At 48.3% G+C, this 17,640-nt stretch overlaps 1 protein-coding gene across 5 annotated transcripts in view; it reads right to left on the bottom strand.

Moving 5' to 3' along the window:
* Positions 1 to 12,430, bottom strand: part of LOC127360103 (uncharacterized) — a 29,549-nt gene extending 17,119 nt beyond the window's left edge. For 3 of the 5 annotated variants that reach the window (XR_007883182.1, XR_007883179.1, XM_051394367.1), the window contains exons 1-2: positions 1,585 to 1,736; positions 1,176 to 1,499 (exon numbers count right to left, since the gene is read on the bottom strand). Coding sequence is in view for 1 of the 5 variants with exons in the window: in XM_051394367.1 (XP_051250327.1) it covers positions 1,176 to 1,394 (219 nt within the window). In the remaining 4 variants the exon portion in view is untranslated. Of the gene's footprint in view, positions 1 to 1,175; positions 1,500 to 1,584; positions 1,737 to 11,874; positions 12,199 to 12,283 lie in introns of those variants that run through there. The other 2 variants (XR_007883180.1, XR_007883181.1) reach the window with 2 other exon arrangements.
* Between the last annotated feature and the right edge of the window lie 5,210 nt (positions 12,431 to 17,640).

The following is a 17,640-nucleotide window of genomic DNA, read 5'->3' as shown; positions in this document are numbered from 1 at the left end:
ACGTAATATTAGAAAAATTAGACACATACTATCACAGACAGATGCAGAAAAACTAATCCATGCATTTGTTACTTCAAGGCTGGATTACTGCAACTCTTTATTATCAGGTTGCCCCAATAAGTCCATTAAAACGCTCCAATTAATTCAGAACGCTGCAGCACGAGTACTGACAGGAACTAGAAAAAGAGATCACATCTCTCCTGTACTAGCTACTCTGCATTGGCTCCCTATAAAATGTAGAATTGAATTTAAAATACTCCTCCTCACCTATAAAGCTCTTCATGGTCAGGCCCCTTCATATCTTAAAGAGCTCATAGTACCCTATTACCCCACTAGAACACTACGTTCTCTGAATGCTGGGCTACTTGTGGTTCCTATAGTCTCTAAAAGTAGAACAGGAGCCAGAGCCTTCAGTTACCAAGCTCCTCTCCTGTGGAACCGGCTTCCAGTTGTGGTTCGGGAGGCAGACACCCTCACCACTTTCAAGAGTAGGCTTAAGACATTCCTCTTTGATAAAGCTTATAGTTAGGGCTGGATCAGGTGAGTCCTGAACCATCCCTTAGTTATGCTGCTATAGGCCTAGACTATCGGGGGATTTCCCATGGTGCACTGAGCTACTCTCTTCCTCTCTCTTTCTGCACTCATTCATGTCCCTTTAATGCATGTTACTAACTCCACTTCTTCCCCGGAGTTCTTGTGCTTTCTCGTCTCGCAGGTTCTCATGGATCCTGGTGGAGCCTCCTGCCATGGTCCTGCTTGACTGCCATTGCCAATACTGTTGTTGCTGTGCACCTGTCTGTCTGTCTGTCGCTCTCTCTCTCTCTCTCTCTCTCTCTCTCTCTCTCTCTCTCACCCCAACTGGTCGAGACAGACGACCACCCACCTAGAGCCGGAGGATCTGTCCTAGGTTTCTGCCTTTTAACAGGCAGTTTTTCCTTGCCCTTGTCGCCAAGTGCTTGCTCATGGTGGTACTGTTGGGTCTCTGTAATTAATGTTAAAGAGTTCGGTCTAGACCTGCTCTATTTGAAAAGTGTCCTGAGATAACTTCTGTTATGAATTGGCGCTATACAAATAAAATTGAATTGAATTGAATTGAATTGAACAACATTCAGACACATGACAAAACAAACATTACACTGGGTACACGGCACGCTGTGGTGGATAACAAAACCTACCTTCTTGGTGGAGTCCATCTTCAAAAGATCACCAAAGATGGAAGTGACTCTGGCTCTCGTCTCGTCGAGCCTCGTCAAGGCGTCCCTGACGTAGACGTTGATGAGCCAGAGCACTGTGGGCACCGGGTGCATGGTTGGGAGCGACGACGCCGCCAGCGGCGCAGCGCCCGGTACCCGAAGCTTGCGGAGCACGGAAAGGTACAGCATCGACCGCGCCATCCACTCTCTGGTGTGCGCTCCACCAGAGAGGCACGGAGGCGAGACGCACTGTTGCCCAAAGTGCGCCCCTTCATGAGCCCGATCACAGCTCTGTCGCAGGACAACCTGGGAGGGGAAAGAGGTGATCAGAGGTTACTGGAGAAAACCACAGAAATACATTACTGTTGCTGTTACTGTTTACATTACTTACTTGTACGTGAGAACTGCTGGAAACTGCTCACGATGGGCCATGTCCAGCTGTCCCAAGATGTCCTGCGACCATCCCGGCATCTTCTTGTGACAGGAGCTGCATTCCAGGTACTCCGTGCCCATGAAGTACCAGCAGCTCCTGTCCAAGACCCTCCTCACCGTCTTGTAGAGGCCAGCTCCCGCAAGCTTGCCCCCACAGGCGACGATGGGGCAGCGGAGGTGGTACGCCCACATCCTGTAGGGCACCCACAGGAAAAAGGGACTCTGGAAAAGGGGGTGGGCTGTGGCGGGTGGCTGGGTGTAGAGGGGCCGGGCACCTTGGTGGGTGCCACCACAGGCGGAGTTCAGATGTGAGGACACCCTGCCCGTTGGGTGCCCTCCTGAACAGTGCCCGGCCCACCCAGTCGTGCTGCTCTTCGGGGAGCGTCAGCCTCCAGCCACGTGGTAGCAGCTGAAACACACAGCAGTGTCAGACCGTTAGTGTACTGAACACAGACACACACACACTACAACACAATATGTCATCACTGAGCATACCTGTGCGCCGGGGCCTGACCTCTCCCCACAGGTGTTGTCCTGAAGGGGACGTTCCGGTGGCTGGGAGAGAGAGAAGAGGGGGGCACGGCTGATGGGGCATCCCTGCACGGGTCGACCTCCATGGCGGCAGCGAGCAGGTCAGCATCCGAGGGTCCATCCTGGGGACCAACAGCGTCCAGGGGTGGTTGTGGTGGTTGTGCTGCCAGGGCTGCCTTCTCTGCATCCCGGGCCTGCACATATTTTTTTAGTCCACCAACCTGGACGCTTTGGCTGTGGGTGCCGCCTGCCTCACAAACTGTACATAGCTAAAAAAGAGAACAGAAATGCAATGGGTAAAAAAGTCACGCACACACACAGACATACACACACAGACACAGATACACACACAGACACACACAGACACAGACACACAGATACACACACAGATACACACACAGACACACACAGACACACACACACACACACACACACACACACACACAACTTACCTTGCCCGCTCACGGTCCGTCGACTCGTACAGGGTCTTGTAGGTCAGGTCACTATGAACACCGAACCCCACCAGCGTGTCGTCCACGCCCCTCATGGTCTGGGGACTGCCCTCGAGCATCCTACGCCTGTCGATGGCTGCCACCATCGGCGGGAACAGCCTGGCGTAGGAGACGAGGGCGTCTTTGTGCACCATGAGGGCATTCTGCTGACTAGTGCCCCCTTTGTCTCTCTCTCCCTCGTGGGACACACAGATGGTGACTGCGTATCCCACGTCATTCTCCAGCAGCCACCGGAACGTCTGACCACGGTACTGGCCGAGCTGCAGCTCGCTCTCGGCCAGCACCTGATGGTGATCGGTGGGGTTACCTCCCTTCTGCACCACCCTGTCTCTTGCCTCAGAGCGCACCAGCTCAGGGGTCTTAACCACCACCAGGGCAGTGGCAGAGGCAGAGGCCCCCCTCTGGCGGCGGCTCAAGGCCAGCGCCTCCTGAGAGGCCCGCAGGGTCAGGTCAAGGTTTGCCTCAAAGCGGAAAATAGGCTGCATTTTCTAGAAAGACAAGAAATAAGATTTAAGTCAGTAATCTGCTACACATGCACTGTTTACATCCTACTGACAGTCTATTACTGTACTCAATGATACTGTGCCCATTCATTAACATACATTCAACATCAGGCGTCCTGTTTACACATTTAAACCATATTTACACTTTGAATTTTGACTTCAAACTGTAGTAACTACATCTACAGGGTCTAAGGAAGATAATCAGGTAGTCTGTTTAAAGATTAAATACATTGTGAGAGATCGCCAGCCCTCAGAAAAGTAGTAACTAAAATGACCTCATTCACCTCCTTGTTTTTAGCTAGCAAAATCACGGCTGGTCTGTTTACACATTTAAACCATATTTACACTTCAAATTTTGACTCCACCTCGTTGTACCAGCATACCAAGGGTCTTAAGAAGTGAGCCAAGTTGTCTCATCACGTTTTTAAAGCGTTTCCAGAGATCGTCAGCTCATCACAGCAGTGGCTAAATGCTCATTCATTTCCAACGCTTAGCATGCTAATAGCGATTTATATGCTAACGCATCTAAAGCACAGTTGAACTTTAAATATCAACTCCACACAATAGCAGTACAATATCCTAGGTCTCAACAAGTAAACCCAGTATGGGAATATTATTTTAAACACATTTCACTGATCGGTAATGACATCGGCGGCAGTCCTAACTTACGCTAACGTTACATTGGCTCGCTGTTTCACTGCTAACTGATTACTGTATAATATATAAGCTGCCTTTTCAATGTAGCACATAATTTTACAAACAATAAAGTTTGTCTAACCATATAATATTGTGTGAATGTCCGTCCGTCCGCTCACTCAAACGCCGCTCAGTCCGAATGAATGAATGACACTGACCGTGGCTGTGGCTTTGGGGGTGGGCGGGACATGCGGCGAGCTGTCGAATCACAGCACAGCACCCAAATGGAACAGACCAATGGGGTTGACCTGGCCTTCACCCATTGGCCTGTTCCATTTGAGCATGAGCCAATGATAGCCTCTGAAATCGGTAGGTGGGGACATTTATGTGGAACACAGGTACAGAGACGAAGGCTGTCCCAGAGGCGCTCCCCCAGCGTTCTTCTCTGTTTTGGTCGGCACCCGCGCATGCGCACTAGAGCGCAAAAGACGCGCGGTCGACGTGCGGAACGGCACTCCCGCTCGCCGGTTCGAATCCCGACGGAGGCAAACTGCGAAACGCGTGCATAGCGTCGAAATGTCTTCTCTAAATATAAAAAAATGATTAAAACATGCTTGGAACCGTTGTATAGAGTCTATAAATGATAATGAATTTGCATATTTCCAAGGCCAGGCAATGCAATAATAAATGGATTTTTCATTTACAGTACGGTTTATCTCCTGTGTCTTCATTTTATTGAGAATATGTATCATCAGTGTTTATTGAGAATATGTATCATCAGTGTTTATTGCTTTAAATTTGATATAGGACAAGAGAACAATGATACCAGTATAAAATGATGACAATTTATTTGAAATATGAAGTCAGATGTCCAGGATACAGGACAGTGCAGCATATCAGTGTGGAAAGGGCTTTACAAATAAAATACAATTCTCAGTAAAAAAGGGTAAATAAATTATTTATGTATAAATTAAAGTTACATGCTGTGTATGATTTGTTTCCCCTTTTTCTTCAGTGAAATAAATATCAATTAAATATATTGTTGTTGTGTTCTGCATCTTCACAACAACAACATCAAACACAGCAGAAGTACAGAGCAAAATAGATTATTTAAACTACAATCCAATAATAATAATAATAATAATAATAATAATAATAATAAATGGTGATGCAGAACAGAGCAGTGGCACAAGGCAATCACAGCAGGCAGACACATAGTATAAGAGCTCAGCACAGATATGCATGGATACATAACACAGGGGCATTACAGTGTGAAGTACCTGTACATACAAGGCTTTTTATTTTTTGGCAGCAACAGAGCCAGTGGCAACAGCAGATGAACCAGCACAAATGGCAGTCCGATATCTTGCGTCGCAGCTACTGGATGTAACTGATGTAACAGTGATCACATTAATGAACATACCCACATGTCCAAAATATAAAAAATAAAAAAACCTGTCAGTGCATAGAATCAGAACAGCACAGAGGCATGACAGCGTGTTATACAGGTGTGAATGGGACACACAATGATTCCCCCCCCTTAAACCATATGACAGGCAGCAGACACACAGCAGGCCTATAAGACTTGTCAGTGCATAGAATCAGAACAGCACAGAGGCATGACAGCGTGTTATACAGGTGTGAATGGGACACACATTTTTTTTCCAAGCAGAGTGTCACTGTGCTGTAGAAGAGTTGTGGCAGGGTGGGTGGACCGGTGTTGGTAGAAAGCCTCCACACTGCGGCAAAGTCCCGGTCCTTGTGGAGGGGAAAGTCAATGTCTTTTAAAAAAAAAACACACACACACAACACTGCAAACAACTATATACACCTGCCCCAGCAAGAGTGCGAAATCAGTCCGGGGCTCGATTGCATGTGAAACAGGAAAAAGCCAGAATTACATGGGAAACGCTAAAAAGTCACTTTTAATAGTTTTGTCCATTACAGCCAAACTAAGTGAGAGAGCCACACCAAACCACTCTATAATGTACAAGTCGCCGCTGTGAAGCTTCCTGAGGTCGAAACTGGCAGATAGGTGCTTCCAGAAGAGAATGGCAGCTTGTGTGAAAAAGCTTGTTTTCTCAGCCTGAGAAGCTCATTCAGCACACTTAGTTGGAAAAACACCAAAGTCCCACAGAATTGCATGTGAAAAAGGAAAAAGCCAGAATTACATGGGAAAAGCAAAAAAGTCAATTTTAATATTTTTGTTCATTACAGCCAAACTAAGTGAGAGAGCCACACCAAACCACTTATGCATCACTTTAATTATGCCACTGTGAAGCTTTGCAAGTCCAGAATGAATTATTCTGTGGTCAAGTGTGCCCTCTTTTGTCGAAAAAGCGTAACTGCATTTGGAAGACAGAAAACCACTCTATAATGTACAATTCACCGCTGTGAAGCTTCCTGAGGTGGAAACTGGCAGATAGGTGCTTCTGGAAGAGAATGGCAGCTTGTGTGAAAAAGCTTGTTTTCTCAGCCTGAGAAGCTCATTCAGCACACTTAGTTGGAAAAACACCAAAGTCCCACAGAATTGCATGTGAAAAAGGAAAAAGCCAGAATTACATGGGAAAAGCAAAAAAGTCAATTTTAATATTTTTGTTCATTACAGCCAAACTAAGTGAGAGAACCACACCAAACCACTTATGCATCACTTTAATTATGCCACTGTGAAGCTTTGCAAGTCCAGAATGAATTATTCTGTGGTCAAGTGTGCCCTCTTTTGTCGAAAAAGCGTAACTGCATTTGGAAGACAGAAAACCACTCTATAATGTACAATTCACCGCTGTGAAGCTTCCTGAAGTGGAAACTGGCAGATAGGTGCTTCTGGAAGAGAATGGCAGCTTGTGTGAAAAGGCTTGGTTTCTCAGCCTGGCACACTTAGGTGGAAAAACACCAAAGTCCCACAGAATTGCACTTGAAACAGGAAAAAGCCAGAATTACATGGGAAACGCAAAAAAGTCACTTTTAATAGTTTTGTCCATTAGAGCCAAACTAAGTGAGAGAGCCACATCAAACCACTTATGCATCACTTTAATTATGCCACTGTGAAGCTTTGCAAGTCCAGAATGAATTATTCTGTGGTCAAGTGTGCCCTCTTTTGTCGAAAAAGCGTAACTGCATTTGGAACACAGAAAACCACTCTATAATGTACAAGTCACCGCTGTGAAGCTTCCTAAGGTGGAAACTGGCAGATAGGTGCTTCCAGAAGAGAATGGCAGCTTGTGTGAAAAAGCTTGTTTTCTCAGCCTGAGAAGCTCATTCAGCACACTTAGGTGGAAAAACACCAAAGTCCCACAGAATGGCATGTGAAACAGGAAAAAGCCAGAATTACATGGGGAACGCAAAAAGTCACTTTTAATAGTTTTGTGCATTACAGCCAAACTAAGTGAGAGAGCCACACCAAACCACTCTATAATGTACTAGTCACCGCTGTGAAGCTTCCTGAGGTGGAAACTGGCAGATAGGTGCTTCTGGAAGACAATGGCAGCTTAAATGAAAAAGCTTCTTTTCTCAGCTGTTGTTCGACATCATCCCGAGCACATGGTTACTTATTATATGGCGAATTAAAGGCACCTGCACGCATTTAAAGCAAGGAGACCTGTTTTGTTAAATGTGCATTAATATTTGTATCGTTTTGGCCTCCTGAATGGCTCCAGGTTTAAAAAGTCAAGTTAAAAAGTATTTAAATAGACATGACAAGGTTTTAATCAATTCAATATTTATTAGGAATGGTCAAAATGTATAATAGATAAGCTGGGAAAGTGCAATGTAGCAGCAGCATTACACACAGTAACAACACACAGACATATCAAAAAAATCAACATAGAATGCAATATAAAAAATGGATAAATAACCAGTATAATTGCAGTGCAAACTAAAAATAAAAAATATAAGGTGCAGTGAACAGATGAAACATATAAGGTGCTTGGATAATAGTACAGTAAATATTAAAAAAAAAAAAACTTTTAATGTCTTTTTAAACTCTTCTCAGCCAGCCACAGCTCCACAGTCTTCCCTTCATAGAAAGCACAGAAGTGCTCTCCCCCATATTGGCTGTGGCCAAAGTCTTTCTGCTGTGGCTGGCCACAGAGTTGGCAGATCCGCAGTTTATGGGGCTTCCTCACTTTCCCACCTGGTTTCTCTGGTTTCTCATGCCTCTGTTTGAGGTTCCAGGCTGTTGTTCTGGGGAGCTTCTGTAGCTCACCAGGGCCAAGCTGTTCCCTGATCTACTCTTGCACTGTGCGTCCTCCAGGGCCCTCTTCCACAGCACAAAAGTATTGGCCCTTGAGGTAAGTGTGGCCACCATCCACCGTGCATGCTTGGCCACGGATGTTGCAGGGGTCACCAGGTTTGTGCTGTGGCTTTCCCCTGGTACTTTGGAGGACTTTTTTGTCTTTTGCTGCTTTAATTTTGCGCCTGTACACAGTGCAACGGGTGGGCTTGCTGGTCCCCGCCACTGGCTCTGCTGCCTGAAGCCGTCAAGGAGAGGAGCTGGAGGAGGAGGAGGGGGGAGGAGGATGTGCAGTCGTAGTCCACTTAAATACAAATACAATACAGAACTCTGTTAGTCAAGGTACATAGAAACACAGATGCAGTTTAACAAAGTATATTTCTAACAAACCTAATGAAGTGACGTGTTTGGTTTTCCGCGTTGCTTTTCTGCCTTCCATTCTGTCCAACTAAACCCTCAGCACCCCCTGTTGTTTTACAGTGTCCATTTGAGGCCCATTCTCACCTAGTCTCTAGGTAAACCTTTGAACCTGACCCTGGGATGACCCCTTGACCCTAGTTTTAAGTGAGGAGAGGGAATGATGTATTGTGTGACTGTTACCTGTGGGAATTTAGTGATATCAGGCACCTAGTCTAGATACCTAGTCTTCCCTATATTTATTTAATTTCTTAAAGACCGAAAGAAGCAGGAGAAAGCATTGGTTTAAAAAAGAAAAGTTTATTTAAAACAAAAACAATTAAGACAGCAATATACAACTATATAGATATATATTGGAATTTCCCCATTGTGGGACAAATAAAGGAATATCTTATATAAGACAACTATATACACAATATTTATTTAGCAAACATAATTGACAAACTAAATACACTATATACACAATATTTACAAATCCCTCCCTCCCAAACACACACACACACACACACACACACAAAGCGTTCGCTCAGAGAGGGGGAGCCGCCCCATCACTCACTCACACACACACACACACACACACAAAGTGAAGTGTTCGCTCAGGCAGGGGGGGCTGCTCCATCACGCCCCTTCACCTCTGCCAGCCACTGCTCCACAGTTCTCCCTTTCCCCTCGGCCCGGGAGCAGAAGGTCTCCTTCTTGTAGCGGCTGTGGCCAAACGCCCGCGTCTTCGGTTGGCCACTGCGCCTGCAGTTAAAGTGGGAGACCTTCTTTGCTGGTTATAAGTGTTCTCCCAGCTCCCGGCACAACGCTCTTTCTCGTCCTGGAGCTTGCGCCTCCAGGCGGTGTTCCTTGGCACTGGTGGAGCAGTGGCAGCTGTGGCTGTGGAGGGGGATGTCACCGGCCTCCGCGCTGACGCTGGTGGACAGGACGGCGTCCGCGCTGGAGGCTTGTGGGGTGGCTGATGAGGAGGAGGAGGGAGGCAGTGGAGGAGCTGGCGACGATGAGGTCCAGGACCAGAAGCGTCCGTGGGCAGGCGGTGCTGGAGGGGCTGGTCTGGCTGCTCAGGCTGCTGCAGCACAGTCGGTGGGGCAGGCAGGGGCTCCGCTGCAGTCTGGGGAGTGCTGGGCCCCAGGACTGCAATGGCGATGGTGTCCCTCATCATGGCCTTGCTCCTCTGGTTGTGCCTTAAAAAACAGAATGTAACAAATGCACATTAGTAATCATGACATCACACACACACACTCACACAGTGCCACTTCAAATCAGATGTGAGAGAAAGGATCAGGTCTTACCATTGCGTCAGGGTCCGCCGATTGACATCATATAGCTGGATGCGGGTGCTCGTCATGAGGGCTGCACAACTATAAACATTCTCGCGAATTGTTAGATAGTCCCTCATGACGGCACCCCAGCGAGGAATCCAGACCCCGGCAATCTTCCTGCCCTCGCTGCAGTGGAGGATGCTGAGGTCCAGCAGGACAGCCTCCACAAGCCTCGACACATCGGGAGACTGCGCCGCTCCCGCCCCCTTGCCCAGGACCGCACTACATAGACAGAGAGAGAGAGAGAGAGATGAGTCAGTGAGTTAATTAGTGACTGACAGGACAGGACAAGAACCAAAAAAAGCTTGGAAATTTATTGTGACTGCTTACCACTTCACACTATCCACACCCCTGGCATGTGAGCGTGCCGCTGGGTGGTCCGGAATCGGCCTTGGACAAGCCGGCCCTGGTGACGGGGGGGGTTTGACCGCTGCCTTGTCCCAATCACTCAACTTCAGCCAGAGATCGGTGATCTCTCTGGCTTGCCTGGGAGTGACGTAGCGGCGGTGGCGCAGTTCCACGAGGGCCTGGGCCAGGGCCACGACGTGCTGGTAGCTGCCTCCACCTGGCCCGATAACATCCTCCTCCTCCTCCTCCTCCTCCTCCTCCTCCTCCTCCTCCACAGCCTGCTGCACCTCCATTTGGTCCACGCGGGTGAGGTTTGAGGACTGAAGGAGAGCGCTGTGGTGTTCGAGGAGACGAATCTCCTCTGGTTCCTCCTCCTCGAACTCTTCATCACTGCCCCCCCACCCCACCCCCCGGCTTCGTCCTCATCAGTCCCTCCTGGAGCGTCAGGATCATCCAGGTCCTTCTGCAGCACAGCGCCCGTCTGGGAGAACAGGTACTCCACCCCAATGAGTTCCCCTGTGGGCACACAGAGACACAGATGTTAAATGACAGACACCTAAGACAGGTGTTAAACGTTACCGTTACCTCAGACAGATTTATGACTTACCTGTGTACTCCCTGGGCATGGTGTACGTGTCGACCAGCGTGAGCCCAAGAAGCTCTTGGGTCAGCTGGTCGAAGCTGTGCTGCAGCTGGGCACTGTAGCAACGCAGCGCCGACCTCTGTCCTCCCTCGATTCTCGTTCCACCGCACCAGGCCCTCCAGCAGGTACACCTGGAAGTGTACATCACTTGCAGATTGTCCTAAGCAGAAACAAAGCAACACAGTTAGTGTGAGAACAAATAAACACACAAATACATAATTGAGTCTGTGTTGTAAACCACACATGTACTTACCTGGGATGAAGCGGCACAGGTGCAGGTGGAACGATTCCAGGGAAGTGGAGCCTCGGCCGCACCGGTAGACGGGGAGCCTCACCCCGCCTTTGGTGAGCTCTCCCGTCTTGGTGTAGAGGTCCACTCCCGCAGGGTCCTGGATTCAGTCGAGGTGTCGGCGCAGCGTGCTCCAGATCTCCTCCATTCGGGCGCGGTCGATCAAAGGGACGCCCATGCTGTCTGTCACGTGCCAGAAGGTGTCCAGCACCTCTTGGACCAGCCGCTCCGTCTTCACTGCACCCCTGGTGCGGCGCCGGCAGTGACGGGCGAGCTCCTTGGCGGACAGCTTGACCTCCTGGGCGTCCCTCCCCTCCTCGGACTGCTTGGCTCCTCTCAGGCGGGACACGTCTTCGGCGTCCCACTCAAAAATGGCGAAGGAGAGCCTCGCCATGAAGAGGCCGTAGAGCTGGTGGCTGTCGGTGGTCACCCCCTCTGGCGAAACGCCGCATGAGGTGCCACACGTCGAGCCTGACGACCAGCTCGTGCCACTCGTGGAACAGCTTGGACGTTTGACACTGTCCCACGGTGGCACAGCAGTCCCGGTCCACGTACAGGACCCTTGGAGGGGCCTTCCCGGCTTCGCGGTACCATGCCATGTCGACAAGTCCGCCCCCCCTCAGCTGCGGTGAGGACGGACATGAGCACCTGCCCGTACTCATTGCCGACGTTGGTGACCCAGGCGGCCGTCCCGGCAGCACCGCCCGCAAGCTTTTTGGTGATCTGTGTGACACAGCAACACAACAACATTCAGACACATGACAAAACAAACATTACACTGGGTACACGGCACGCTGTGGTGGATAACAAAACCTACCTTCTTGGTGGAGTCCATCTTCAAAAGATCACCAAAGATGGAAGTGACTCTGGCTCTCGTCTCGTCGAGCCTCGTCAAGGCGTCCCTGACGTAGACGTTGATGAGCCAGAGCACTGTGGGCACCGGGTGCATGGTTGGGAGCGACGACGCCGCCAGCGGCGCAGCGCCCGGTACCCGAAGCTTGCGGAGCACGGAAAGGTACAGCATCGACCGCGCCATCCACTCTCTGGTGTGCGCTCCACCAGAGAGGCACGGAGGCGAGACGCACTGTTGCCCAAAGTGCGCCCCTTCATGAGCCCGATCACAGCTCTGTCGCAGGACAACCTGGGAGGGGAAAGAGGTGATCAGAGGTTACTGGAGAAAACCACAGAAATACATTACTGTTGCTGTTACTGTTTACATTACTTACTTGTACGTGAGAACTGCTGGAAACTGCTCACGATGGGCCATGTCCAGCTGTCCCAAGATGTCCTGCGACCATCCCGGCATCTTCTTGTGACAGGAGCTGCATTCCAGGTACTCCGTGCCCATGAAGTACCAGCAGCTCCTGTCCAAGACCCTCCTCACCGTCTTGTAGAGGCCAGCTCCCGCAAGCTTGCCCCCCACAGGCGACGATGGGGCAGCGGAGGTGGTACGCCCACATCCTGTAGGGCACCCACAGGAAAAAGGGACTCTGGAAAAAGGGGTGGGCTGTGGCGGGTGGCTGGGTGTAGAGGGGGCCGGGCACCTTGGTGGGTGCCACCACAGGCGGAGTTCAGATGTGAGGACACCCTGCCCGTTGGGTGCCCTCCTGAACAGTGCCCGGCCCACCCAGTCGTGCTGCTCTTCGGGGAGCGTCAGCCTCCAGCCACGTGGTAGCAGCTGAAACACACAGCAGTGTCAGACCGTTAGTGTACTGAACACAGACACACACACACTACAACACAATATGTCATCACTGAGCATACCTGTGCGCCGGGGCCTGACCTCTCCCCACAGGTGTTGTCCTGAAGGGGACGTTCCGGTGGCTGGGAGAGAGAGAGAAGGGGGCACGGCTGATGGGGCATCCCTGCACGGGTCGACCTCCATGGCGGCAGCGAGCAGGTCAGCATCCGAGGGTCCATCCTGGGGACCAACAGCGTCCAGGGGTGGTTGTGGTGGTTGTGCTGCCAGGGCTGCCTTCTCTGCATCCCGGGCCTGCACATATTTTTTTAAGTCCACCAACCTGGACGCTTTGGCTGTGGGTGCCGCCTGCCTCACAAACTGTACATAGCTAAAAAGAGAACAGAAATGCAATGGGTAAAAAAGTCACGCACACACACAGACATACACACACAGACACAGATACACACACAGACACACACAGACACAGACACACAGATACACACACAGATACACACACACACACACACACACAACTTACCTTGCCCGCTCACGGTCCGTCGACTCGTACAGGGTCTTGTAGGTCAGGTCACTATGAACACCGAACCCCACCAGCGTGTCGTCCACGCCCCTCATGGTCTGGGGACTGCCCTCGAGCATCCTACGCCTGTCGATGGCTGCCACCATCGGCGGGAACAGCCTGGCGTAGGAGACGAGGGCGTCTTTGTGCACCATGAGGGCATTCTGCTGACTAGTGCCCCCTTTGTCTCTCTCTCCCTCGTGGGACACACAGATGGTGACTGCGTATCCCACGTCATTCTCCAGCAGCCACCGGAACGTCTGACCACGGTACTGGCCGAGCTGCAGCTCGCTCTCGGCCAGCACCTGATGGTGATCGGTGGGGTTACCTCCCTTCTGCACCACCCTGTCTCTTGCCTCAGAGCGCACCAGCTCAGGGGTCTTAACCACCACCAGGGCAGTGGCAGAGGCAGAGGCCCCCCTCTGGCGGCGGCTCAAGGCCAGCGCCTCCTGAGAGGCCCGCAGGGTCAGGTCAAGGTTTGCCTCAAAGCGGAAAATAGGCTGCATTTTCTAGAAAGACAAGAAATAAGATTTAAGTCAGTAATCTGCTACACATGCACTGTTTACATCCTACTGACAGTCTATTACTGTACTCAATGATACTGTGCCCATTCATTAACATACATTCAACATCAGGCGTCCTGTTTACACATTTAAACCATATTTACACTTTGAATTTTGACTTCAAACTGTAGTAACTACATCTACAGGGTCTAAGGAAGATAATCAGGTAGTCTGTTTAAAGATTAAATACATTGTGAGAGATCGCCAGCCCTCAGAAAAGTAGTAACTAAAATGACCTCATTCACCTCCTTGTTTTTAGCTAGCAAAATCACGGCTGGTCTGTTTACACATTTAAACCATATTTACACTTCAAATTTTGACTCCACCTCGTTGTACCAGCATACCAAGGGTCTTAAGAAGTGAGCCAAGTTGTCTCATCACGTTTTTAAAGCGTTTCCAGAGATCGTCAGCTCATCACAGCAGTGGCTAAATGCTCATTCATTTCCAACGCTTAGCATGCTAATAGCGATTTATATGCTAACGCATCTAAAGCACAGTTGAACTTTAAATATCAACTCCACACAATAGCAGTACAATATCCTAGGTCTCAACAAGTAAACCCAGTATGGGAATATTATTTTAAACACATTTCACCGATCGGTAATGACATCGGCGGCAGTCCTAACTTACGCTAACGTTACATTGGCTCGCTGTTTCACTGCTAACTGATTACTGTATAATATATAAGCTGCCTTTTCAATGTAGCACATAATTTTACAAACAATAAAGTTTGTCTAACCATATAATATTGTGTGAATGTCCGTCCGTCCGCTCACTCAAACGCCGCTCAGTCCGAATGAATGAATGACACTGACCGTGGCTGTGGCTTTGGGGGTGGGCGGGACATGCGGCGAGCTGTCGAATCACAGCACAGCACCCAAATGGAACAGACCAATGGGGTTGACCTGGCCTTCACCCATTGGCCTGTTCCATTTGAGCATGAGCCAATGATAGCCTCTGAAATCGGTAGGTGGGGACATTTATGTGGAACACAGGTACAGAGACGAAGGCTGTCCCAGAGGCGCTCCCCCAGCGTTCTTCTCTGTTTTGGTCGGCACCCGCGCATGCGCACTAGAGCGCAAAAGACGCGCGGTCGACGTGCGGAACGGCACTCCCGCTCGCCGGTTCGAATCCCGACGGAGGCAAACTGCGAAACGCGTGCATAGCGTCGAAATGTCTTCTCTAAATATAAAAAAATGATTAAAACATGCTTGGAACCGTTGTATAGAGTCTATAAATGATAATGAATTTGCATATTTCCAAGGCCAGGCAATGCAATAATAAATGGATTTTTCATTTACAGTACGGTTTATCTCCTGTGTCTTCATTTTATTGAGAATATGTATCATCAGTGTTTATTGAGAATATGTATCATCAGTGTTTATTGCTTTAAATTTGATATAGGACAAGAGAACAATGATACCAGTATAAAATGATGACAATTTATTTGAAATATGAAGTCAGATGTCCAGGATACAGGACAGTGCAGCATATCAGTGTGGAAAGGGCTTTACAAATAAAATACAATTCTCAGTAAAAAAGGGTAAATAAATTATTTATGTATAAATTAAAGTTACATGCTGTGTATGATTTGTTTCCCCTTTTTCTTCAGTGAAATAAATATCAATTAAATATATTGTTGTTGTGTTCTGCATCTTCACAACAACAACATCAAACACAGCAGAAGTACAGAGCAAAATAGATTATTTAAACTACAATCCAATAATAATAATAATAATAATAATAATAATAATAATAATAAATGGTGATGCAGAACAGAGCAGTGGCACAAGGCAATCACAGCAGGCAGACACATAGTATAAGAGCTCAGCACAGATATGCATGGATACATAACACAGGGGCATTACAGTGTGAAGTACCTGTACATACAAGGCTTTTTATTTTTTTGGCAGCAACAGAGCCAGTGGCAACAGCAGATGAACCAGCACAAATGGCAGTCCGATATCTTGCGTCGCAGCTACTGGATGTAACTGATGTAACAGTGATCACATTCATGAACATACCCACATGTCCAAAATATAAAAAATAAAAAAACCTGTCAGTGCATAGAATCAGAACAGCACAGAGGCATGACAGCGTGTTATACAGGTGTGAATGGGACACACAATGATTCCCCCCCCTTAAACCATATGACAGGCAGCAGACACACAGCAGGCCTATAAGACTTGTCAGTGCATAGAATCAGAACAGCACAGAGGCATGACAGCGTGTTATACAGGTGTGAATGGGACACACATTTTTTTCAAGCAGAGTGTCACTGTGCTGTAGAAGAGTTGTGGCAGGGTGGGTGGACCGGTGTTGGTAGAAAGCCTCCACACTGCGGCAAAGTCCCGGTCCTTGTGGAGGGGAAAGTCAATGTCTTTTTAAAAAAAACACACACACACAACACTGCAAACAACTATATACACCTGCCCCAGCAAGAGTGCGAAATCAGTCCGGGGCTCGATTGCATGTGAAACAGGAAAAAGCCAGAATTACATGGGAAACGCTAAAAAGTCACTTTTAATAGTTTTGTCCATTACAGCCAAACTAAGTGAGAGAGCCACACCAAACCACTCTATAATGTACAAGTCGCCGCTGTGAAGCTTCCTGAGGTCGAAACTGGCAGATAGGTGCTTCCAGAAGAGAATGGCAGCTTGTGTGAAAAAGCTTGTTTTCTCAGCCTGAGAAGCTCATTCAGCACACTTAGTTGGAAAAACACCAAAGTCCCACAGAATTGCATGTGAAAAAGGAAAAAGCCAGAATTACATGGGAAAAGCAAAAAAGTCAATTTTAATATTTTTGTTCATTACAGCCAAACTAAGTGAGAGAGCCACACCAAACCACTTATGCATCACTTTAATTATGCCACTGTGAAGCTTTGCAAGTCCAGAATGAATTATTCTGTGGTCAAGTGTGCCCTCTTTTGTCGAAAAAGCGTAACTGCATTTGGAAGACAGAAAACCACTCTATAATGTACAATTCACCGCTGTGAAGCTTCCTGAGGTGGAAACTGGCAGATAGGTGCTTCTGGAAGAGAATGGCAGCTTGTGTGAAAAAGCTTGTTTTCTCAGCCTGAGAAGCTCATTCAGCACACTTAGTTGGAAAAACACCAAAGTCCCACAGAATTGCATGTGAAAAAGGAAAAAGCCAGAATTACATGGGAAAAGCAAAAAAGTCAATTTTAATATTTTTGTTCATTACAGCCAAACTAAGTGAGAGAACCACACCAAACCACTTATGCATCACTTTAATTATGCCACTGTGAAGCTTTGCAAGTCCAGAATGAATTATTCTGTGGTCAAGTGTGCCCTCTTTTGTCGAAAAAGCGTAACTGCATTTGGAAGACAGAAAACCACTCTATAATGTACAATTCACCGCTGTGAAGCTTCCTGAAGTGGAAACTGGCAGATAGGTGCTTCTGGAAGAGAATGGCAGCTTGTGTGAAAAGGCTTGGTTTCTCAGCCTGGCACACTTAGGTGGAAAAACACCAAAGTCCCACAGAATTGCACTTGAAACAGGAAAAAGCCAGAATTACATGGGAAACGCAAAAAAGTCACTTTTAATAGTTTTGTCCATTAGAGCCAAACTAAGTGAGAGAGCCACATCAAACCACTTATGCATCACTTTAATTATGCCACTGTGAAGCTTTGCAAGTCCAGAATGAATTATTCTGTGGTCAAGTGTGCCCTCTTTTGTCGAAAAAGCGTAACTGCATTTGGAACACAGAAAACCACTCTATAATGTACAAGTCACCGCTGT

This window comes from Dicentrarchus labrax, unplaced genomic scaffold (assembly GCF_905237075.1).
Source record: "Dicentrarchus labrax unplaced genomic scaffold, dlabrax2021, whole genome shotgun sequence".
NCBI classification, from domain to species: Eukaryota; Metazoa; Chordata; class Actinopteri; family Moronidae; genus Dicentrarchus; species Dicentrarchus labrax.
The sequence above is the reverse complement of the archived record's forward strand: the minus strand, read 5'-3'. Positions and strand labels throughout refer to the sequence as shown.